Consider the following 21,342-nt stretch of genomic DNA (forward strand, 5'->3'; position numbering starts at 1 on the left):
CTATTCTTAAAACTCCATGCTAAGCGGTAGCATTTATAAACTGTGGTAGCAGTATGAGAGCCTGTCCCTCCAGGATCTTAGACTTAAAATCATAAAGGGTTATAAAACATAATAATCTCTTATTTTATCATAATAATACCGACAATAACAACGCCCCAGTTCAATCAAAATGGCCAAATTATTCCCACGTGCTTTGGTGTCTTAGTCACATCTCATTTCACCACAAAATGTTTCTAATTTAATAGCAGGAAGCACACAAAACTGTGATTCCTGTATTATTTTCTATTAGGGAAATTCTGGGATGACACCAATACTGATGTTTCACAGTCACAACCCCGCCTTCATCAATCGTTACACCATCTTTGAATATTTAGCCTGGGTGGAAGCGATGTGATGCAATAGATGACAAATCGCCCACTGACACCAAAACCATCCCATTTGCTGACAGGCTGAGGTCATTATTATGTCTGTGAGTTACACCGGTGCACCTCTAATTTCTTTAAAAAGTGAATGAAAACTGAAATATTTGGCATAAAACAAACCCTGACATTTCTATAAGAAGGTGTCCATGTTCCTCATTTCCTTCCTTAACCTGATTTTCTGTTTGTCTGCGTTTAGGTGAATTTGGTGTCTGAGCACATCTGGTGTGAGGACTTCCTGGTACGGAGCTTCTACCTGAAGAACCTGCAGACTAACGAGACCCGCACCGTCACTCAGTTCCACTTCCTGTCCTGGATGGACCGTGGGATCCCCAGCTCAGCCAGGACCCTCTTAGACTTCCGCAGGTAGAGTGGAGATCCAGCCGGTTGGTCCTCAAACAAACACTGCAGCTCAGCAGATTTTCAGACAGATTTCCACCTTTTTTTTTCTAAGCAGCCTTTGTCCCGAGCTTGTTCTTAATCACCCTCCCTTATATTCTGTATTCTGTCAGCGCCTCTCTGGTCCCTCTCCCTTTTGCCCCACTGCCTTTTGGTGTCCTAGAGAATGGCTGTTCTAATAAGGACTGTGTTTCTGTACTATCCCTTTCATCTTGGGCCTATTTCCCTCACCTCCCTCCAGCACATGTGATGCAGCAAATTAACAGCCCCGCACTGCCTGGCTTGGCTTGGGAAGAAAAGAAAGAAAGAAAGAAAAAAAAAACACCACCTAATTCAAACACCCAATTAAACGAGAGCTGTCTCACTAAAAACATGGGAGAGGGGGAAAGCTAGTGACTGAATAACCTTACTATGTTTTCCATATAATATGTTCTGGCAGAAAAGCGGCAGTAGCACCTCTGGGAATACCCAGGAGGGATAGGAAAAGCCCTCCACGCAAGAATAGATGCATCTGATTTGTAGATGGAAGCCTGTCCCTCTGGTTTGTTATGCAGATGAAAGAAAAAGAGGAGCTGTAGTTTTATCGTGTCATCCTCTCTCGACAGAGTTGCTGCCATTCTTCCAAATTAATCTGCTTGCAGTCAGCTACGTTTAAGACACCACTGTAATGGTTTCTCTTGTGTTTTGATTACATATACACTGTTTGCCCTGCTGTTGAGATCTCCCTCACGCTTAAATTGCCGTGAACTCCGATAATGCTGCTGAAGGTTATTGGGAATCTAGAGCTCTCTGGCGATTCAGAGGTCTCAGATCCGCACGATGCACTCAACACTCACGGTTTTGTGGTTTTGGCCAACTCTGTATTTTGCGGTTGCCAGTGTCATTTTTGTGATGTTGCAGCTAGTAATATGAGCCCAGTTGCATAGTCACAAAAGTGATCATTGGAAACTGTGTCTCCTCAGCCAGGCCTGTGCACAAACTGTCTTTCTCTCACTCCACTCTAAGTCTCCCTCCTCCACCTCCTCCTCCTCCTCCTACTCTGCCTCACACTGTTCCTTCCTCTGGCTTGCATGGGAACTCCAACCGTCTCTGTATGCTGTTACACTGAAGGCGTGTTCTGATTTAGTCATGCTTCCGATATCAAACAAGATTATTAAAATGTATGCATTAGTATGCAATGTGATTTCACATAAAAGTGCAAAGAAAAAAAGCATCAAAAAGAAAACACTTCTACTCCCAAATAAGCATCGAATTATATTGCAAAGAGTTCTATCATGTCCAGTTTTTTAGCACATGTATTTTAATAAACTTTAAGTCACCAAGTATGGAGGACCAAATATGGTAAAACAAACAAAATATGCCATTAAATGCACCAAAATAAACCTATAAGATTTTTACTTTTCTTGGGCATTTTTTTTACCTTTGTATTAATATCCATATTTATTCACATATTTGTGTTATTTTATGTATTTTATTAAATATTTAGTTTTTTGATAAATTTTGACTTATTCTCAGATATTAACTCGTTGATAATCTTCATCAGATTTCCATAAATCACTGTTTTGGCAAAGAGGGCATCAGAAATAATGAATATTTATTTATTTTAATTTTATTTTTTATTTTTTTTGGGGGGGGGGGGGCTGTAATTTTGGCTGCTTTGGTCCTCTATAATTGGAACCTTCACAGATAAACAGCACAGCTCACAATGATGTTACGTCAAACACACCTGTGCTTTTCAATACTGGTAAACATGTTAAGTGCTATTAAGAATTTTGGTCACAAATACAGCATTCAGATGGCAAAACTACAAAAATATAGCACAAGCTATCAATATTTCTATTCATGCAAAACATTATACTTACTATATGTAACATATTAGTGCACGCAAGCTTAGATCAGCTATAGATACCATGAGATACTTCTCATTTTGTCACCGAAAGGTGGGAAACGAGAGGAAATGGAAAGACGCGGAAGCTCTCGGTGTAGTCAGTTTCCATGGCAACGGCGGGGTGTGAAAAGGCTCGTTGGCCTTCGCCGTGCCTGTGGTGTATAACATTCGTAATTGGCTCGGGTTAATGCGTCGGCGGTCGGCAAATCACAACATCGCACCACCACATCCATCACCCACATGTCACAATAACGCCGCCTGAAATGATGCTCAATTTATTTACGAGGGTGCGACACAGATTTCTCTCTCTCTGCGCTCAAATTAACGGGATTGATTGACATGAGGGAGCGTCTTTCGTGGTTGTGTTTGGCCCTTTGATTATTGCCGTCATTAATTTCGTCCAGGCCACAGCGCCCCAAGTCCCTCACGATTCACATTTGTTTTGATTATTATTGTTATTATTCAAGAAAAAGAAATAAATAAAAGAATTGTTTCCTGAATCGATGTAGCAGCCTGTGCACTTAAGACAGCTTAATGCCAAGCTTGCAATGACAATAACTTTTCTCTCTTTTTTTTTTATTTCAGAAAGGTTAACAAGTGCTACAGAGGTCGATCTTGCCCGATAATTGTCCACTGCAGGCAAGTATAACCGTTTGAACCCTGTAACAGCAGCTGACCCTGCTGCTTTGGGACAGAGAGTGTTTGTCGTGGCCTATGTGTTGGAGGAGAGAGGCTGTTTACTTAAACCCGCTCAGTCCATTCACTCTGTCTGGTTCCACCGGAGCTGCTGTTTAGTCCGCTCACTGTGTTCTTATGTAAATAACATGGCACAGCCGAATACACTCCCATTTCCCATTTGGTTGAGTTAGTTAACTGGCCTTGATTGGTTCGTATTAAACACCAGGTATCTGTCTGGTCACTTTTAATAGTCACATCCTGTTAAGTCATGTGTGGGGCCAGTAAGCCTGCTCTCCCTCTGAAGGAGCTGTATGGACTGAGTGTCTAGCAGTGGATTAATGAAGCTGTGGCGCTCGGGCCGCTCTCCTGTTTTATTGGCTTTGCCTTTATTAGAGCGATGTCCACGCCTTGTTTGCAATTAACATGCAGAGCCGCTGAATGGCCGGTGGGCACAAAGGAAGCCTTTTCATGGGGCTATCTCTGGAGTAATGGAAAAGCAAGGCTCTCCAAAAAGCTGTTCTCGAACCGCCCCTGGCCTCTCAACCTCTCCTCTGCTCCTGAGGTGCATGCATTTAAAAGCCTTTGTCCCCAGTGTGCCTTAGAAAACCCAATCCCCTCTCTCCAATTGCCATGCAGCTCTCAAGACCACATGTACGCTTGTGTGCAAAGGTTTAACATAATCACATTCATTGCATCATCAAATATTCAGATCTGCTCAGGTATTTTCGCAGGAATGTTAAGTGTGATTATTGATTTTTGCCTTTTAGATTTTTATCCACCACGTGACGCGCGAACGGAGAAACGCACGTCTGTGTGCTCGGGCTAATTTGTGCTTAAACATACTCGACAGTCTTTGCGCAGATGCAGATGTAAATGAGCAATTTGTTTCCTTATAAGAAAAACACTCTGAGATTAAAGCATCTCACTCTGCCGCCTTAATGATCTCTCTCTCTCTCTCTGTGACTCTCTGCAGTGATGGAGCTGGCAGGAGTGGGACTTACATTCTGATTGACATGGTCCTCAATAGGATGGCTAAAGGTAACGATCAATGGCTTCCCTTTCACTCTTTCTGCTTGAAGTGTTGCCCCGGCAACACTAAAGCCTCTCATTTTCCACAGAGGGTCTTGGGGATGCATTAGAGGGTGACTTTTTCTGAGGCCTGGAAAGGCAGCGAAGACCGAAGCCGTGGAGAGGAGTGGAGAGAGCAGAACAAAGAGAAAACAGAGAAAAGGGAAATGAGAAAGGAACCCACATTAGTAATTATCTATTTAAGCTACCTCCACGCCACGCTGACCTGCTTCAGCAGCTGCGACATGAATTTAGATAGCACATGCATGGAAATAAAATGTTTAAAGGCAAAATACATTTTAAATCAGAATCTGCAATTTGCTCCAGTGGTTTGAATCAATATTTAATATTTAATGGCAGCATTGTGCTTATTGAATTTGATTTGATTTATTCTTAGCGGTCTGCGGCTTTCGCTCTAATTTCACTCTGAGAATTGTTGACATTTGTTCCCGCTTGATACCGATGTGAACCACAAACTGTGAACATCATCAGTGTCAGTCATTTGGACTTCAGGCTGTGTTTGTTGTCTCTAATATAATCACAAATTTTAGTACTTTATATTAAAAACGGCCAAAAAAAAAACAACAGGAAAATGACCCTTGTGGTGTGGATGTGTCATTACATGTAAAACAGGAAGAGTCTGAGGATGGATTTGTTTTTTTAATCTCGCTGTGACAAAGAAAACTTTAGTTTTTAGTTGAATCTTTACGCCAGCATAAGAAGAGTCGACCAGAGAGTGTTCATGAATAAAAAAAATGCTCAGTTAGCTTTGTCTATTGAGTTCTTTTGAGACATAAACATCTATTGTTGTGCACCTTAAGCCCCCCCCCCGTAGGTTAGCCTGCCCTTTATCCTTTGACCTCTGCCCTCGCCGCCTGCTCGCCCTCCCCCTGCAATCCAGCTCCATTAGAGCAGGTTAGGCGGACGCAGACCTTCCCCTCACGTCTCTGGAAAACAGCACTATGTTCATGTAGTTCGGTGATGAATTCGCTGTTGTCCGTGCTGATGAAAGGTGCCACTCGGTCTCTTTTAACCCTTTCTTTTCTGCTCTTGAACCAGATATATAAAATATACATAATCTCGCTCTCCAAAGCTTTTTTTTTTTCTCTGAGAGCCTCTCTCCAGCCTAACTTTGGAATTCAGCCCATCTAAGACATGAAAGTCTTGTCAAAGCACTGGAGCACTTTGAGTACTAAGTCCAGCCGCATTAAATCCCGCTTTTTCTGTCTCTTTCTCGCTCACCCACACGCATACATACATTCACGCTCTTGCTCCATCTCCTTTGCTTCCTTTCTTTGCCTCACTTTGAAAACCATCTTGAGAGTTCAGGGGCTCTCTCCCTTTTTCTCTCTTCGGGTTTTGCTCTCTACATCTCTCTATGTCAGTTTCCTCAAATGAGCTCTGGCATGCTGCTCGCAATCCATAAATCTGAAAGTGGAATAAGATTTCCAGATTAACTTCACAGACTCGTGAAGCCAAAACAGGCTCAACAGCAGCTGATCCCTGCTGAAGGCAGGCAACTGTTGCATGGGTTAATCATCAGAATGACTGCTGCAGATCTGCTATAAATCATTGTAATTAATTTGCTGATATGTGCACGTGCACACTCTTGGATATTAGTGGACTGCCTACATGGACATCATCTAAACCGGTTTTTGAACACGACTCTCACATGGAAGCCAGTGTGTGGTGTGTTTGAATGCATTATTGCACCAGGGCCCAAAAATATCCTCTTGCATATTTTATCGAGAAACAGTCAGTGGCTCTTGTCCAAGTCTTTCGAGGGATGAATGTAATAATTTTCAATTGCTGCGCTCTTCCAAAGGGAGCCCAGTATAAAGAGAGATTGACAGATGTGAGCTGGATTACTCCACTGCTTTGAACTCAGTCCAATTTTCGGTCTGTTGCAGGTGCTAAAGAGATTGATATTGCCGCTACCCTGGAGCACTTGAGAGACCAGAGAGCTGGCATGGTCCAGACAAAGGTAAGGTCCCCGGCTTTGAGTTAGAGAAGTGTGTGTGGGGGGGCGGGGGGGCAGAGAGAAAGGAGAGCGGGAGGAGGGTTTGCAGCCATTCAACACCAAGGATTGTCTGCTTCACGTGCACATGGGATCATTTCTGGGGAAACGATGGGGTAACTGATAACCGCGTCAGGATTAGAACAACAGTCCACATTTCACGAGCTGCAAAAATAAAAGGATGGCCAAGATGTCTCACGGAAATATTTTTCAAACTGCAGCATCGTAAGATTCATGACTTGAGCATGTAACATCTCAAATGTCAAAAGAAATGTCCATCAGAAAGTGTGACGAAGTCCAAAACCAGAACATGGAGAATATACAACCAAATTAAATAGACATGAGAAGATATTGAGTCAGTTTTTAGGAGGAATCAGCTGATATTGCAAAAAAAATGGCAACAAAGTAATCAAAAATGTTCTCTTAGATTCTCTTCGTCTCATACAGCATCTGTCTGTCTAGTCCAAACAGTTCCTAACACAGCGGGTCGTTCACCTCTCACTATTATGTGGAGCAGTTTAGGGTGTGAACAAAGCGTTTCCTCTTATCCACTAATGCAAATAATAGGGAGGAAGGGTCTTTTGTTTCTCTCTTGTAATTGGAAAGGAATAATAATAATAAAAATAATAGAGGCGAACCTCCACGCAGAGCCGGGTGATAATATTTATGGACTCCGGTGCTATGCTAACAGACTCGAGTGTTCCTCGATGGTTCATTAATGCTGCTTTTACGGCCCTGCTCTGCTCAGCGCAGGAAAGCTTTCCGGGCACTCTCTGCTTTTTCTTTTCTTCAAAAGAGTCTAAGTGAAATTATATCAGACTATTGTTGATTCCACTTTGTGGCTTCATACTGGGTCTACACAGAAATTACATTGTAATGAGGTATGAAATTCACAGTTAGGTTTCGACGATTGAGCAACCAGTCGTGTTCTTTTTTGTTTTTCCCTCCTCTTCGTGATGCTGCCGTTTTATTTTTGGACAAAGCTCACAAAAGGGGCATTAATTTCTCCCCTTACTCTGGTTACTAATTTTTGACAGACATCAAAACGCAGTAATTACAACATGTGTGACCGTTTTGTTTTTTTCCCCTTCCTCACTAACATCCGTTTGTGATCTGTCGAGCAGAGATTGATCTCCCCCCAGTGGCGTAAAGGTGAACAGCGTGCACAAACCCTCATATTTAGAAGTATCTTAGTTTTTTTCTCTTCCAATGCACAAAACTTTAAACCTAACTTGGGAATAGATGTGGGCACCTGTAACTGCGATGGAGATAAACATGGATGTACTTACATATTTTCTGGCCCCATCACAACTTCAGAAGACACATAAAAATAGAAAACATCGGCACTCCAGATAATCTCCACTGCAAAGCGAGAGGCACGGTCACCAGTGACTCCTCTGTATTGATTTAGCCTATCCTCAGGCCAGACTATGGCAGCCTGTGTGTTGACACATCTAAAGGCTGTTCCCTCCAAACTCCTACGTACCTTTTCTCTGTGAGAGGACCCCGTGGCCCCTCAGCCTGGAGAGAGGAGAGGAATATAAAAACACCAGGTCCATGGGGCAAACATCAATCGGCCTCTTTTGCGCTCCTCGGGGAAAACTATGAGTCGGTTTCACAAACAAATGCACACTCAAACGCGCGCGCGCACATACACACAGGCAAGCAGAGAAAGCTGAGAGACAGCTTGACTCAAAAGCTCCATTTTAAGACACACCTGGCTGGATCGATGCTGGTCCCGGCTGCTCACACACTTTAAGTTGAAAGCTCGGAGAGAGGCTCACCTTCACCTCTAGACTGAGGCCAAGCACATCAGGGGCAGGGTCGGGAGCTGCCAGTCATTCTGAAATGCCATTCCACTTGGTCACACAGTAAAACTTTTATCCTTCCTTTTCCTTCCCTGCGTCCTTTCCTCCTCCCCCTCCTCCTCATCCTCCTTCCCCCTCCTCCTCCTCAGGAGCAGTTTGAGTTCGCGCTGACAGCCGTGGCAGAAGAGGTGAACGCCATCCTGAAAGCACTTCCTCAGTGAAGCCATCGCAACCCACTCCCCCCACCACCTCACACCCAACACACACACACACACACATATGCTTTCCTCTCGCTCGCTGAGCACCGGTTTCCTCTGCCCACTCAAGACTGACATCTCTCTCTGGCCTGCCTTCTCCTCGCTCTGTTTCTCCCTCTTCTCCCTCTGCCTCCTCTTCACCTCTATATATACTGTATACTTATGAATGTCGTGCCAGATATCTCAGCTGGATCCATATACACAAAATTTCCCTCAGCGTACGGCCGCTGATCCGCGGTCAGTCGGTGCTGTCCGATCAGCGGCTGCGCTGGGAGATTTTTTTTGTCAGTATGAACCCCGGTCCTCTTTAACTGTGACGTTGTTTTTTTGAACATACCATCCTAGTGCCACTGACGAGATGTTTACGTGATGTCAAGTGAAGATTTTTGTTCCAAAATGAGCAAAAAAAAAAGAAAAAAACTGATGCAAAAAGCTTAGAAAATGATCTCCGGCACAATTAAAACATGCTACGGTAAGGCTGCAACTAACAGTTATTTTCCCAGTTAATCGTTCAGTTTAGGAAATGTTGATAAAAAAAAAGAAAATGTATTTTTTTAATATGACTAACAGTCTGAAATCTTGAGATATAAACCATTGTTTTATCAGAGAAAGGTTTTATTGGCATTTCTTTTCTTCTTCTTCTTTTTTTTGCTTTCTCCCCCAACTAATCACTGCAGCTCTAAACTATAGTGCTATGTAAACTAAATGAACTTCCTGCCTGTAAAACCCGTATTATTGTACAGATTATACCCTCTAAATGAATCGATGTAGCTCCTCACACGTTTCTCCTCTGTGATCTGAATCAGCTACTACATCGTGTGTACAGACGTTGAAGCGTGTGCGTTGTTGTACTTTGGGTCGAGACATCTCACTGTCGTTCTAAACCGCAGGTTATCCGACTCCGAGCCCCCCACACGTCATGATTGTTGTGAAACACATCAGCTGTTCTCTTATTCCTCATTGTATTGTTTTTACATCGGACGCCACCAACTGTTTGTTGCATAAACATCTCTGTTAACAGTAAATGTGAAATATACTAACTGAGATAGTTATTGCTTCTATTTAGAAATACTGTCATGCTGTATGGATAGTAATAATATATTTAAGAAGACCTTATATTGGGATTGTTGCTAAATTTCTTTGTCCCTCCATCACTGGTATGGTATATTGTGACATTTTGTGCAACATGAGCGATTAATCCCTCCATGTATAGACCACGAATGACTTTATGAAAACTTACATAGTGCTATTGAAGATGTATACCGAGAGCCTCAATGAGAACTATATATTTTGTGTGAGAAGTAATATTCAGATTGATAATAAATCCGAACGGACCATACCGCTCTGCCGCCTCGTGTGTGATGTTACGTCTGCTACACTCGCGCACGCACAAACGGCAGCGAGAAGGCCGCCCTCACAGCTAGAGTCACTTGATTGAATGGCGGCCTTGGTAAAGTCACAGAGAAAAAGCTATACGGTGCTCCCCGAGGGTTTGTATCTGGGAGAGAGTCGCAGGTTTGTACAGATGAAATGTTTGGTTCACCAGCTCTGTCAGCGGAGAAAGTGGCTGGGATTTGAAATGAAATCAGTCATGTATTTCACCCACGGAGGTCCTCCTGCAATATTACAGAGAGGAGAAAGTTCAGTCAGTCAGAGTCCACCTCAATCAGTGTTTACTGGAGGATGCCACGTTCAGCTAATTGACAACAGACAGCCTCTTTTCTTATTTTTGTGTGTTTTGTCTGCAGTTTCTCTTGTTGCAGGGGTTTGTCTGTCTGCTGTTAGAAATGGGAGGTGGAGTACAATCTGTTATTAGACCATAATCGCTGCAAACAGCTGCACCTGCAAACAATGGCTGATAAAACTGTCTCAAAGAGTCTTTTGTGAAGACAAATTTGCTCCTAATATACGACAGTCACACAATCGTAAGTGTGCCTTTCGGGGTATTTTCAATCATTTGTGTTTTCTTTCTTATATTAACGCAAATTGGTGACACGCTAAATCTTTAAGGGAGCCCTTCAAGAATCATTTGATGCCAAACTAAAGGACACAGACTGGATTAAAAATCTTTAAAATCTCCACTTACTTGGTTCTCAGAAGCTTTTGGCCACATCTCCCAGAGATCCCCAGTCAATTGATACACACCAAAGAGCTAACTTTATCCATTATTGTGTAGCTTAAGTACATGTGATTACAAATGATTGTTTACTGCATTTGAATTCATCTTGAATTTTGACAATAAACAGTGATACAGGGACAATAATACAAGTGTGTTTAAAGAGGCAGCAACAGTGTTATGTTACAAGTCACAGAGAGTGTGATACGTAGTACACATGAGTAGCATGTATACCTCATGAGTCTTTAATTAAATAATAGTAATATAAGATAAAAGTCTTTCTTTCTAAAAAGGCAATGTTGACTAGGGGTGACTATGATTGGTTTCATAGTTTAAAAAATGCTTTATGGATCAATTTTAACTAAACCCCAACTCTCATTTGATTGGTTGCCCCTCTCAAAGGATTTAGCTGATACTGGTCTATCAGAGGTCTGATTAATATGATTTTTATCAAGCTAAGGTTGCCTAATACGTCCCCATAGAAAACCTTTTTAACACAGGCCCTCTGATCACCCATCATGACAAACATTTGAGCTGTTCTATCATTTCAGTGCAGCTGCCCAATGATGAACACTTGAGGAAGGTTAACTGCCACTCGCTGGTTAGTTAGCAAGTGTTAGCAAGTGTAGATAAAATCCAAAGACGACTGTGCTAATCTGCTCTCAACCAAAGCACTTACAAGAAGGGCTGATTTCACTCGGAAACAGTCGGTAACCTCCAGCAAACGAGCCAGACGGAGAATACACATTTTCCTTAGCCACCTGAGGTCACCAGTGGTGTCAACGACCAGTCACTAGGCCGATGTGACTGAGGCTTAATACAAACCACTGTGGCAGGGTCAGGTGATAGAGTGGGCTGTCTACCAATTTGAAGATCGGTGAATGGATCCCCAGCTCCTCCTGTCCATGTGTCAAAGTATCCTTGGGGAACATACTGAACACCTAGTAGTTTATTGTTGCACCAATCGGAGTGCGGTGTGTAAATGTTAGACAAAAGTGTTTAGATATAGATAAAAGCACCATATCAATGTGTGTGGGTAAATGAGACTTGTAGTAGAAATTCAAACTCAAATTGAGTACAAGACACTATTAGTCCATTTACCATTAGGACTATAAACAGCAGCTAACCAACACAGTGCCGTCATATTCTGTACTTGCATGAGGTGATGGTATACTTCCTCCAAAAGATGTAACTGCAATTACTTTTTTAACCCAGTTTAAAGACAGTGTTAAAGCTGTCATACATTTTTAGGGTGGGAATCCATGCTTAGCACATGTAGTGTCTCATGTCCACTTTAAGTCAACTGTCATTTGATTTGCTGCCCCTCTCAAAGAGGAGATTTGAACAGGAAGTGGGTGGGGCATAAGTAATCATGCATCAAGTGATGATCCAAAGATCAGGATCCTTAAGGGTTTATAACTGATCCAAATAAAGTCATTGCTCACGGTTTACGAACTTTATGTTAAAGTTACTTTATTAGAAACTGATACCTAAATAAATATCAAAACAAAACAAGAAGTATCCATATGCTGCTTATAATAAATCAGCCAACACACTGGCTGCTTATCAGCCCATTAAAAACTGTAAAACTAGAGGACTTGGGCAGAAAGTACAATAAGGATTATATTAGTCTACAAAAAGTATAGAGAAGCATGCAAAGAGAATATATAATTTCCTGCCTTTCAACAATGGGTGCGTGGGGTTCTTTAAGTGTGAATGGATATTCAAGCATGCGTGCGTTGCCCGTTGACATGTCCCTCCCTCCCCTGACAGTTCTAATAGCCGGGAATGAGGCTTCATGCACTTCCTGAGGCCTCATTTGCATATGATTCGCTGATGAGCTGCCACCACTAACCAGCAACCCCAAACCAAAGCACTATTAATATTCTCCCATTCAGGTTGTAAAGCACACAAACCTAATCAGCTTAGAAATTACTGTATGGAAGCCATAATTACGCATGTTTAATTGCTTATCATCTGATGGGTACAAGTTTATTAGAAAATGTATTCATGGTAATTGCTTCCTGAGGTATCTGGTGTGCTACAATAGCTTGTGATATCCTGTCAGCTCCCATTTGGGAGGATTAATGCGTTCTGAAAAAGTCAAAATTAGATACTGTGCATCGCCTCTTTGGATGCTCGGTTTAACTCAAAGTGATTTTTAATTTAGGGATTTCTAAATTGCTGCTTAAGCTCGGATAAGTCTTTGGAGTGAGATCCGTCAAAATCAGCATATCTGGCTGTTGTAAAAGAGTGCTGGCATATCACAGGGATATAAATGTATGTAAAGTAGGCAAACGACTGTGTAATCATGATGCCACCAGAAAATACTCGCATACCAGCCCTGGCAAGACGCTAAATTCCTGCCACCAAAGAGAAAAGATGTAAGGCGAACTGCAGGAATGACACAAAAGTGAAAAGTCACAGGCATGAAATGAGGAAACACATATTGTAGGAGAGACTTTTGAAGTGAAGCCATCTCAAAGCCGATGAATCACTCAGTCCTGAAACGAGCAGATTAAAACAGAGCGCCGGTCCCTCGGAGAGGCCTCTACACCGCCAACAACGTCGAGTAGGCCTTTTCAGCCACGGACCTCAGCGAGTCTTACAGCTCCTGCCCACTCTTTGATGATGTCTCTGTGGTTTATTGTAATCACTGCTGGCTCTCAGTGCTTCTGACACACTTCATGGCGTTTTAGAAGAAAATGCAAGTCCTACCATCAGTTTCTCTTTGGATAGCTGTATTCCCAACACAGAGCTACTTTTTTGTGGGACTTTTATACATAATTGATATATTAGATATGCATACATTATGTTCAGTCACAAAATAATTATACAAAAAAGGATTACACAAGGGCGGTATGATTGTGGTAAGAATAAGCAACAAGCCTGGCTCACTTTTCTATTTCCTACAGACACAGAAATGGCCATAATTAACATTTTTATAGGTCCCTGTTTCCCAAAACGCTGGAACAACCTGCAAAGACAAAACAGATTCTAAAGAGTTCAGCGCCTCCTTTGTTGGATTTACATTTGTTATTGTACTAAATGTTCTCAGTGGACAATGGGTCTGGATGGGTCTGGATGGGTTTGGACTGCAGGAAGCACTTTTCTACCTGGACTCTTACCACCAATCCTTGTAGTTTGGAATTGTCTTTGTTAAATGACCCAGATAGTCATTGACCCCGAGATACTTAAATTCCTCCTCTGCTGTGTTGAAAAGCGAGTTGAGTGTAAAAGCGAAGCTCTCGATTTACCGGTCGATCTACGCCCCTACCCTCACCTGAGCTCACGAACTCTGGGTAGTGACCAAAAGAACGAGATTGTGGATACAAATTATGATAATTTCTCCAAAGGGTGGCTAGCCTCTTCTTTAGAGATAGGGTCAGGATGAGTGGGATAAGTGGAAGAAAACCAATGGGTGGATGTATAGATGTATTTTCACTGGAACAAAGACATCATTTTGGGTGGGGGGAAATATTGCAAGCAAGTTTGTTCATCCTAATGGTCCCTTCACAGATGTCACAGTGCCATGGTCTCCATTTGATGTCCTGAAAGCTAAATCTAGCGCAGGACCTGTAGCTAACTTTAGCTTATCTGTCATCAATGTATAAGAAGTCGAGTAAATAAATAAATAAGGGAATACTTAAGAAATAAGGAAAGTACATGAAAGTAAGTGCTAAACATGTACAGTCATGGTCAAAAAAGAAGGAGACACGGTAAGCAAATCAGACCAATGTGCCAATGAATAAAAATACATTTTAAGTCTAGTTTTAAAGGATCAAATTTGACTGTGTTGCTTCACAGTTACAGAGAGTGCACAATCTCCTCTGAGTTTAAATCTGGAGTGGGGGACAGACAGTAGACTGTTGTCCAACAAGCTTTTTTTCACTGAGTGTTTTTTTAACATTTAAACTTTTAAGCATTTTTGCACCAGTTACTCAGAAAGTACTTATCACGAAGCTATTGACAGTAAACAAACACGTCCAACACTGTAGTTTTATAACCAATAATATCCTAACAGTAATTAATATTGTAGCGCGTAAGCACTGAGACACACGGGCAGCTGGTGTGTCAAATGTCAATAAATAACAAAATGTTTCAAGTGAGATGGACGTATTTTGTATTATTTCAAAACAAATAGCAAAAAACAGGTACTACTGAAAACCAACTCTTACCAATCTGATATGAGGACAAAAAGGTATTTTTAAAATGCTTATGGTGAACCCTCCATCCAATCATGTTACTGACCTGTTTCCAGTTACACTAATTAGCTCTGATCTGTTCCAGTAGTTGTGCTTTTTTTTTAAAATCATTATAAAGTCTTCCAGTCTTCTGTTGTCTCTGTCTCAAACTTATGAGTTGCTCGTGTCAAATTCAAAGTTAGCACATAAACAAAAACATTTCTTAGTCAATATGTTGCCTCTCATAGCGTCAGTTAAATGTGAGGCCTTAATTAGCTGTTTTATTTACATTAAAGTCTTACAAATTATTTTGAACTGGATTTTCCCTCAGCTTTGAAGAGCTTTGAAAGCATCTTTCTACTTGTCATAATTCAAAGGCTTAAGTATTTCATTTTAACACATCACAACTAGTATGAAACAATTATGTACCTGCCATCAAATTTAGGTTAGAAACGAGCAGATTAACAGCACAAAGTCAAATAGTTTTTTTTCAAGATGGTGAAGAACAAAATTACAGCCAATTGATCAATAGCTGTTTTAACAGGCTGCCATAAAAGGTAAAAAATATGCTAATATGTTGTCTGTGTAGCTATATTTTTAGCTGTCCATGAGTTTTTTTCAGTTATTTTTCTTATTTTGGTACCATTCTCGCTAATTAAAAAAAGGAATATTTCTGTGTGCTGTCTATTTCCCAGGATGGGGTGCTTCTTCACGTGATTTACTTGATTGTTGCCCCAAGTGGCTAAAAAAAAAATATATATATATGAATATTGTTTTTAAAAGTGAAGATCAGCGAGTTTGGCGCCCCGCATGCTAGTCCTCTTTGATGCTGCAAATTTTGGTCTTCCTATGATACCAAGTAAATACAGGGCCAGTATTGCTGATACTTACATTTACTCATAAGTGCAGCTTATGTGTGTTTGTGTCATGATTTATAAGATGAATCGTCGTCTTTTTGCAAATTCTGAACACTTTTTAATGATGACTAAATCACTGTAATATTTACTTTCCACAATAATGACTTAATACAGCAAAACACACCTTTCAGCTTTTTGCATATTTTGAAACTGAAACGTAAATGTGTCTGTCTCTGAAGCACTTTGGGTCGGCTCTTGTTGTTTAAGTGTGCTATAGGCTGTAAATAAAGTCAGCATGACTGTCACAGTGCATGTTTGTGGTATATTTTTTCATTTCCATAATAATAATTAATTTAACACAATTTAGGGAGCTACATACCGAACTAAGAGGAGAGAAAGTATCGATCCAGTACCATTACATGCGTTGGCATTGATATCTGCATCGATCTCCACCTCTACCACGTGCATCAAGATGCTTCTTTATTTTTTAAGAGTAAAGCTGATGACTGCATAAAAATGGGCATATTGTATGAACCTATGAAATTAAGTACTTGCCAGCCTAAGTGGTAGTGATGCAAATCCAAACTCAGAGGTTACAGAAATGTATTGGGAACAGCTGCATCAGATGCTTTGAAATTCAGACTTGTTTTATTAGCTCGGATAGGCTCAATGGACAAATGGATATTGAGGCAGCATATTTTTTAAAATATCGGTTTTGGGGTGCAAGGCTTGGAAGCCAATTTAGCATTCCTGTCTGCAAAAACTACACCTGCAGATTACTGGACTTTTGAGTGATAGCAAACAACATGCTGACCAACATTTCCCCGTGGAGAGGGGTTGGGAAGTCCCAGAGCGTTTGCTTGTTTAAAACACTGTCTGGGATGATTTCCAGGATTTTTCCAAAGAGAAAAGCCTTGTTTTTCTTTGCTGGTGTTGTTGGGAGTGAATGGAGAGCAGATTGCAGAGGCTGTTCTTCTCATGTCTGTCCAAGGCCTCAATACCTTTGATCTTCTTAAGAAACAAACAAGCTTTTTAACTTGGCACTGCCGGCTAGCGACTCTCCTCTTCTACTTTTGCTGCTCCTCAAATTGCTGATCCTAAGAAAACTCATCTTCTTTAACACTCATAGTTAACGCATGCACGAAATTGTGGTCTAAAATATGGACCCCCGCCGAGTCACACAAGCTTCTTTTTTTTTTTAGTGTATATGAATGTTAAAAACCTTATTAAGTGTGATGTTTGGCAGCAATGCGCATAAAGTGAGATGGAAACAGATCTGATTTTATTACATCTTAACACTGCAGTAGTGTGCTGTAGCTTCAGGCTAAATCTTTAAAGAAATATGTTTTGTTCTGTCTTTAACTCCTCTTTCTTTATTAGGTTATAATGATGCAATCTGAATTATTAAATGTCATCCATCTGTTTTCTTAACCACATATGTTACCAGGGTTACTGTGAGACTGTGCAATGACTCGTTAATTTACTAGGAGTGCTACTCGGATCGACTTTGCACGGTTCCAAGTGATCCGAGCAGGTAGTACTGGATTGCAGTTGATCCGAGTCGAATCGTGGTGATCAGTGGTGAGTCAATCCAAGTAGGTACTAATGGAAAAGGAGCTTAAATTATCAGGTAGTACTGGCAAACTTGATTAGCAAGATGCATCCACACACATGCCAAGTATCACTCACGTGCCAAAAATGGAGCGCAGGCTTCTTGAATGTGCTGTTAGTGAAATAACCGCAGCGCGAGTGATTTTGTTTGTCAGATAATTGCATTACAAATGTTAAAGAAGAAGCTACGCCACAAACGCATTTGAGAGGTAAACTTCAGTAACTGCATGAAGTTTGGACGTTTTGTAAAATGCAAATAAAATAAACAAAAACAGAACTCAGTGATTTCATAAATCCATATTTTATTCACAAGAGAAGAGAGAAAATATCTAATGAATAATCAGTGAAATGATGCTATTTAATGAAAATTATGAGCTCATTTTGAATTTAATGGTAGTAATGCATATTAAAAAACGTTGGGACAGTTTACAGTTGGTAAACTGCATGAAAGCCAATTTTCTCCTACTATACTTATTATCATGCTGTAATAGTTTAGCATTTTGTTGCTGAAATATGCAAGGCCTCACCTGAAAACATCTTCTAATGGGAGCATATATTGCTCTAACATCTGCATATATCTTTCTGTAATGATGATGCCTTTTCAGGCACTAATGCACCCTCATACATCAGAGACTTTTGTATGTAGTATGACGCATGAATAACAAGCCCGGTGGTTTAGTCCAGAGGTCCATGTTTTCCCAAAAAGAATTTCAGATCATCAGACCAAGGAACAGTTTTCCACTTTGCCTCAGTCCATTTTAAATGAGGTTTGGCTTAAAGAAGATATTTCACCTTCACACCTTCTTGCATGATAGAGCTTTAACCTGCATTTCTTTAAGTGTTTCTGAGCCCCTGCGGTGATTTCCATGACAGAAATCTGCCTGTTTTTAGTGCAGTGCCACATGAGGGTCAAGAGATCATCAGCCAATATAGATTTTCAGCCTTGTCCCTGGTTTCTCCAGAAATTCTCCCAAAATTACCAGTTAAAAAGTCCAGTTACCATCAATTCAAGCAACTATGACTACCATGACGTGGATGACTGGGAACCTACATAGACACTAGTCTCTATAAACACTAAAGTCATCCTTAGGCCTCAATAAAACTTGAACTAGTAAGTTATAAAAAGAAATCAACCCTGCATAGTTGTTATGGGCAGACAGGGGTGGGCTGTAAACATGTTTATCTCCACTGTAAATCTAGACTTTTCAAGATGGGGGTCTATAGGGATTGATTCACTTTTGGCATCAGCTTTAAGTGGTCACAGTTTTCTGCACTTTTGCACGTTTGGCTTCATTTGTTACCAAAATCAAATGCGTTAAATGAAAGAGTCACAAATTGCTTGTGCAACCCAGTCCAGGTGTAGCAGGGGCAGATGGGTGCTTTAAAGGATTCATGGTCCAGTCGTGACATTTAAAGAGATTTTGGGAAAGGTTCTGAGATGAAGGTGAGCAGTCACAGTCAACGTCTGCCCGAGTAGAAAATGCAAAGACAATCAAGAAGCAAATCTCCTTTTATTGCGCTCATTGCTTCCTTCTCTGTGGCTATTAATGAATGTACAGCAGCCACAATGACATTTTACACAGTTTAATCCCTGTCCCATCATGCATCTGGGGATACCATGGCATTTGGCTGCAATGCTTTATTTTTTATTTTTTTTATCAGTGTCTGCGGCGGTGATGACCAGCACGACTTCAATCCTGCTCACTGTCACTCATCATAAGTGAGTTTATCAACACACATCTAATCGCCACACTCCGCAGGGACCTTAACCATTTGCATACTAAGATTGCTTTCTTTTGCTCGACTGAGGACGCATCTCCTTTGCATAATTATTAATGATAAAGAGACGGCGAACAAATGTGTCAGAAGGTATTAGCATCGAGTATACAACTAGATTCTAAAGGATCCCTTCAGTGACATGACGTGAGGAAAGATGAGGGCAGAGGGTAGGAAAACGGAGTCTTGGGAACAAGACTGTCAAGGGAGACACTTTTGCATAAAGGGAAGGGGTTAATTAAAAGGCCAAAGATGGAAAATATAGAGGTAGTGATGTTGTTTTGTATTTTAAAGTGTTGTTTGACAAGGAGGCTGCATAGAGGCTAAAAGTGTTGTCAGAAAGAATATAAAAAGGGAAGAAAGCAAAAAACAAATAGCAGTCAGATGTGAAGAGAGTACCCGAAGGACTTAAGTTTAGTGGCGGAGCAGCAGGATGCAGGATGAGGAGCTGAGCCTGAAATATAACATATAATTACATCAAAGAAAATATTGCTCCAGTAGAAGGAAAATCCACAGTGGTGAACAACACAAGATGTTTACATACAGCAGAGTCACTGTAGCTGCTCATTGCAGCATTTCTGCTGTGTACCATTAAAGCAGCAGGCCCATATTGTCTGTCATCTGTTGTCGGTAATTACCACTTTTTACACTGTCTTACCCTCTGTGGATAATGTTCATCGTCTATACGAGAAGTGTTTCGTGTGAATAGTTTAACTGTTTGCCACTTTATATGAAACAGCTGCACTCTTTTTACAGGACAGGAATAAATAAGTCAAGCAAGCTACGGTTCAGTTGGGGGTTGAAATGTCCTCCCTGCGTTCTCTGCTAAACACAGGCCTGTATACCGTCTGCACAGTCTAATAGCATGATATTAAAAATGCCCACAGCGATTGTTAAGTCACAGCGGCGCATTTGCACCACGATGGATGACCTTTTGGTAAATCTTAACGAGGCTTTTTCACGAGTTTCAAAAGCAAAACATACGGTGGAGTGTAGAATAATACCAGCCGCGTGAAAAATGTGAGCAGCAGAAAAGTAAATCACAGTTTTCTGTGGAGTCTTTGGCTGCACTCTTTAGCTGCGTTTCTCTTATCTTTCTGACTGCAATTAAAACGATGTGTTGCATCGATACAGCGGCCAAGTTGCACTCTGCGTGTTGTAGTTAACACGTCAGCTGTTTGCACCTGTCTGCCCCCTTTTCAGGAGCCTGTCCAAACTTCACAGCAAGTCACAGCTTGGAGAATAATCTCGGGGGTCAGGCAGGGTCGTCAGTGGTCTCCCTTCTGGCTTTCCTTCAACAAATAAACTGGTAATGACCTTTGACCTTTCGTTTTTGCATGAGAATTGACATCAGTATTCCACAACCCCACTATGGCAACCTCAAATGTCAGCCCTTGAAACCCAAACTTCTTTTTTTTTTATGACCCCAACCAGAGGTGGGGGAGCGGGGGTGGGTGGGTACGCATTTGAGAGGTGGAGTCGGGGGAGGCAAGCTTTGGACTCATCTGAATCACAAATTAGGGCGCTTAGAGAAAAATCAACCATCCATGATTCATTACATGTTTCCTGCTGAGCCTCTGCGATGGCAACTGTCCTAGCAACAGGATCCTAGCAACAGCAACAACTCTCCACCACCGCAGCAGCCAATCAGGAACTTTGATGCCTGATCAAAATTTAGCCAATGAAAAGGGGAGGGCACTGGGAAAGCATGATGATGCATTTCCTTGTGCAGCTGGTGAGACTGGGGTGTGTTTGTAAAACGTATATGTGTGAAAAAGTAATACTAAAATCCTCACTTTATCCTTCTGATAAAGTGAAGTATTACGTGATGGTGTTTTAGAAGCATTTTTCTGTGCAGTAGTCGTAGCAGTTACAGCACAGTACTGTGCAAAATCTCTTGAGCCACCTCATGTTTCTTTTTTCTTTTTTTTTCTTTTTTTGCTTCCAAGGACCCAAACTTGAGCAATAGTAGCAGCCTGTCACAAAAACACAATTTGTTACCATTTCTTTAGTTCAATCTATGAACACTGGCAAAGATAACACAATTTGATGGGCATAAAATTGTATTTTTGTAATAGCAACAAGGGGGGCTGTCATGAAACAATTCTTAGGGAGCGAAAAGGCTAAGGTATAGGCTGGACTGCAAATCAGTGGCAATATGTCTTATGGTTTGATATTTCTGGTTCAAATAATTGTTGATATATATGGTCAGGATAAAGTCTCTGTGATGCTTTGGGTCTCCATTTTAGCAGTGGCGTGTCTAG

General features: G+C 41.2%; 1 protein-coding gene across 2 annotated transcripts in view; it reads left to right on the plus strand.

Moving 5' to 3' along the window:
* The window catches only part of ptprn2 (protein tyrosine phosphatase receptor type N2), a 151,741-nt gene extending 141,868 nt beyond the window's left edge, over positions 1 to 9,873 (plus strand). For both annotated transcript variants that reach the window (XM_085286999.1, XM_085286998.1), the window contains exons 18-22: positions 619 to 785; positions 3,292 to 3,345; positions 4,358 to 4,422; positions 6,363 to 6,436; positions 8,427 to 9,873. In XM_085286999.1, the coding sequence (XP_085143125.1) occupies positions 619 to 785; positions 3,292 to 3,345; positions 4,358 to 4,422; positions 6,363 to 6,436; positions 8,427 to 8,498 (432 nt within the window). In that variant the 3' untranslated portion in view covers positions 8,499 to 9,873. The remainder of the gene's footprint in view (positions 1 to 618; positions 786 to 3,291; positions 3,346 to 4,357; positions 4,423 to 6,362; positions 6,437 to 8,426) is intronic.
* Positions 9,874 to 21,342: the final 11,469 nt, after the last annotated feature.

Source organism: Mchenga conophoros, linkage group LG9, assembly GCF_057382185.1.
Source record: "Mchenga conophoros isolate Kocher_MC1m ecotype Shallow Benthic linkage group LG9, M_conophoros_male_GT1.1, whole genome shotgun sequence".
NCBI classification, from domain to species: Eukaryota; Metazoa; Chordata; class Actinopteri; order Cichliformes; family Cichlidae; genus Mchenga; species Mchenga conophoros.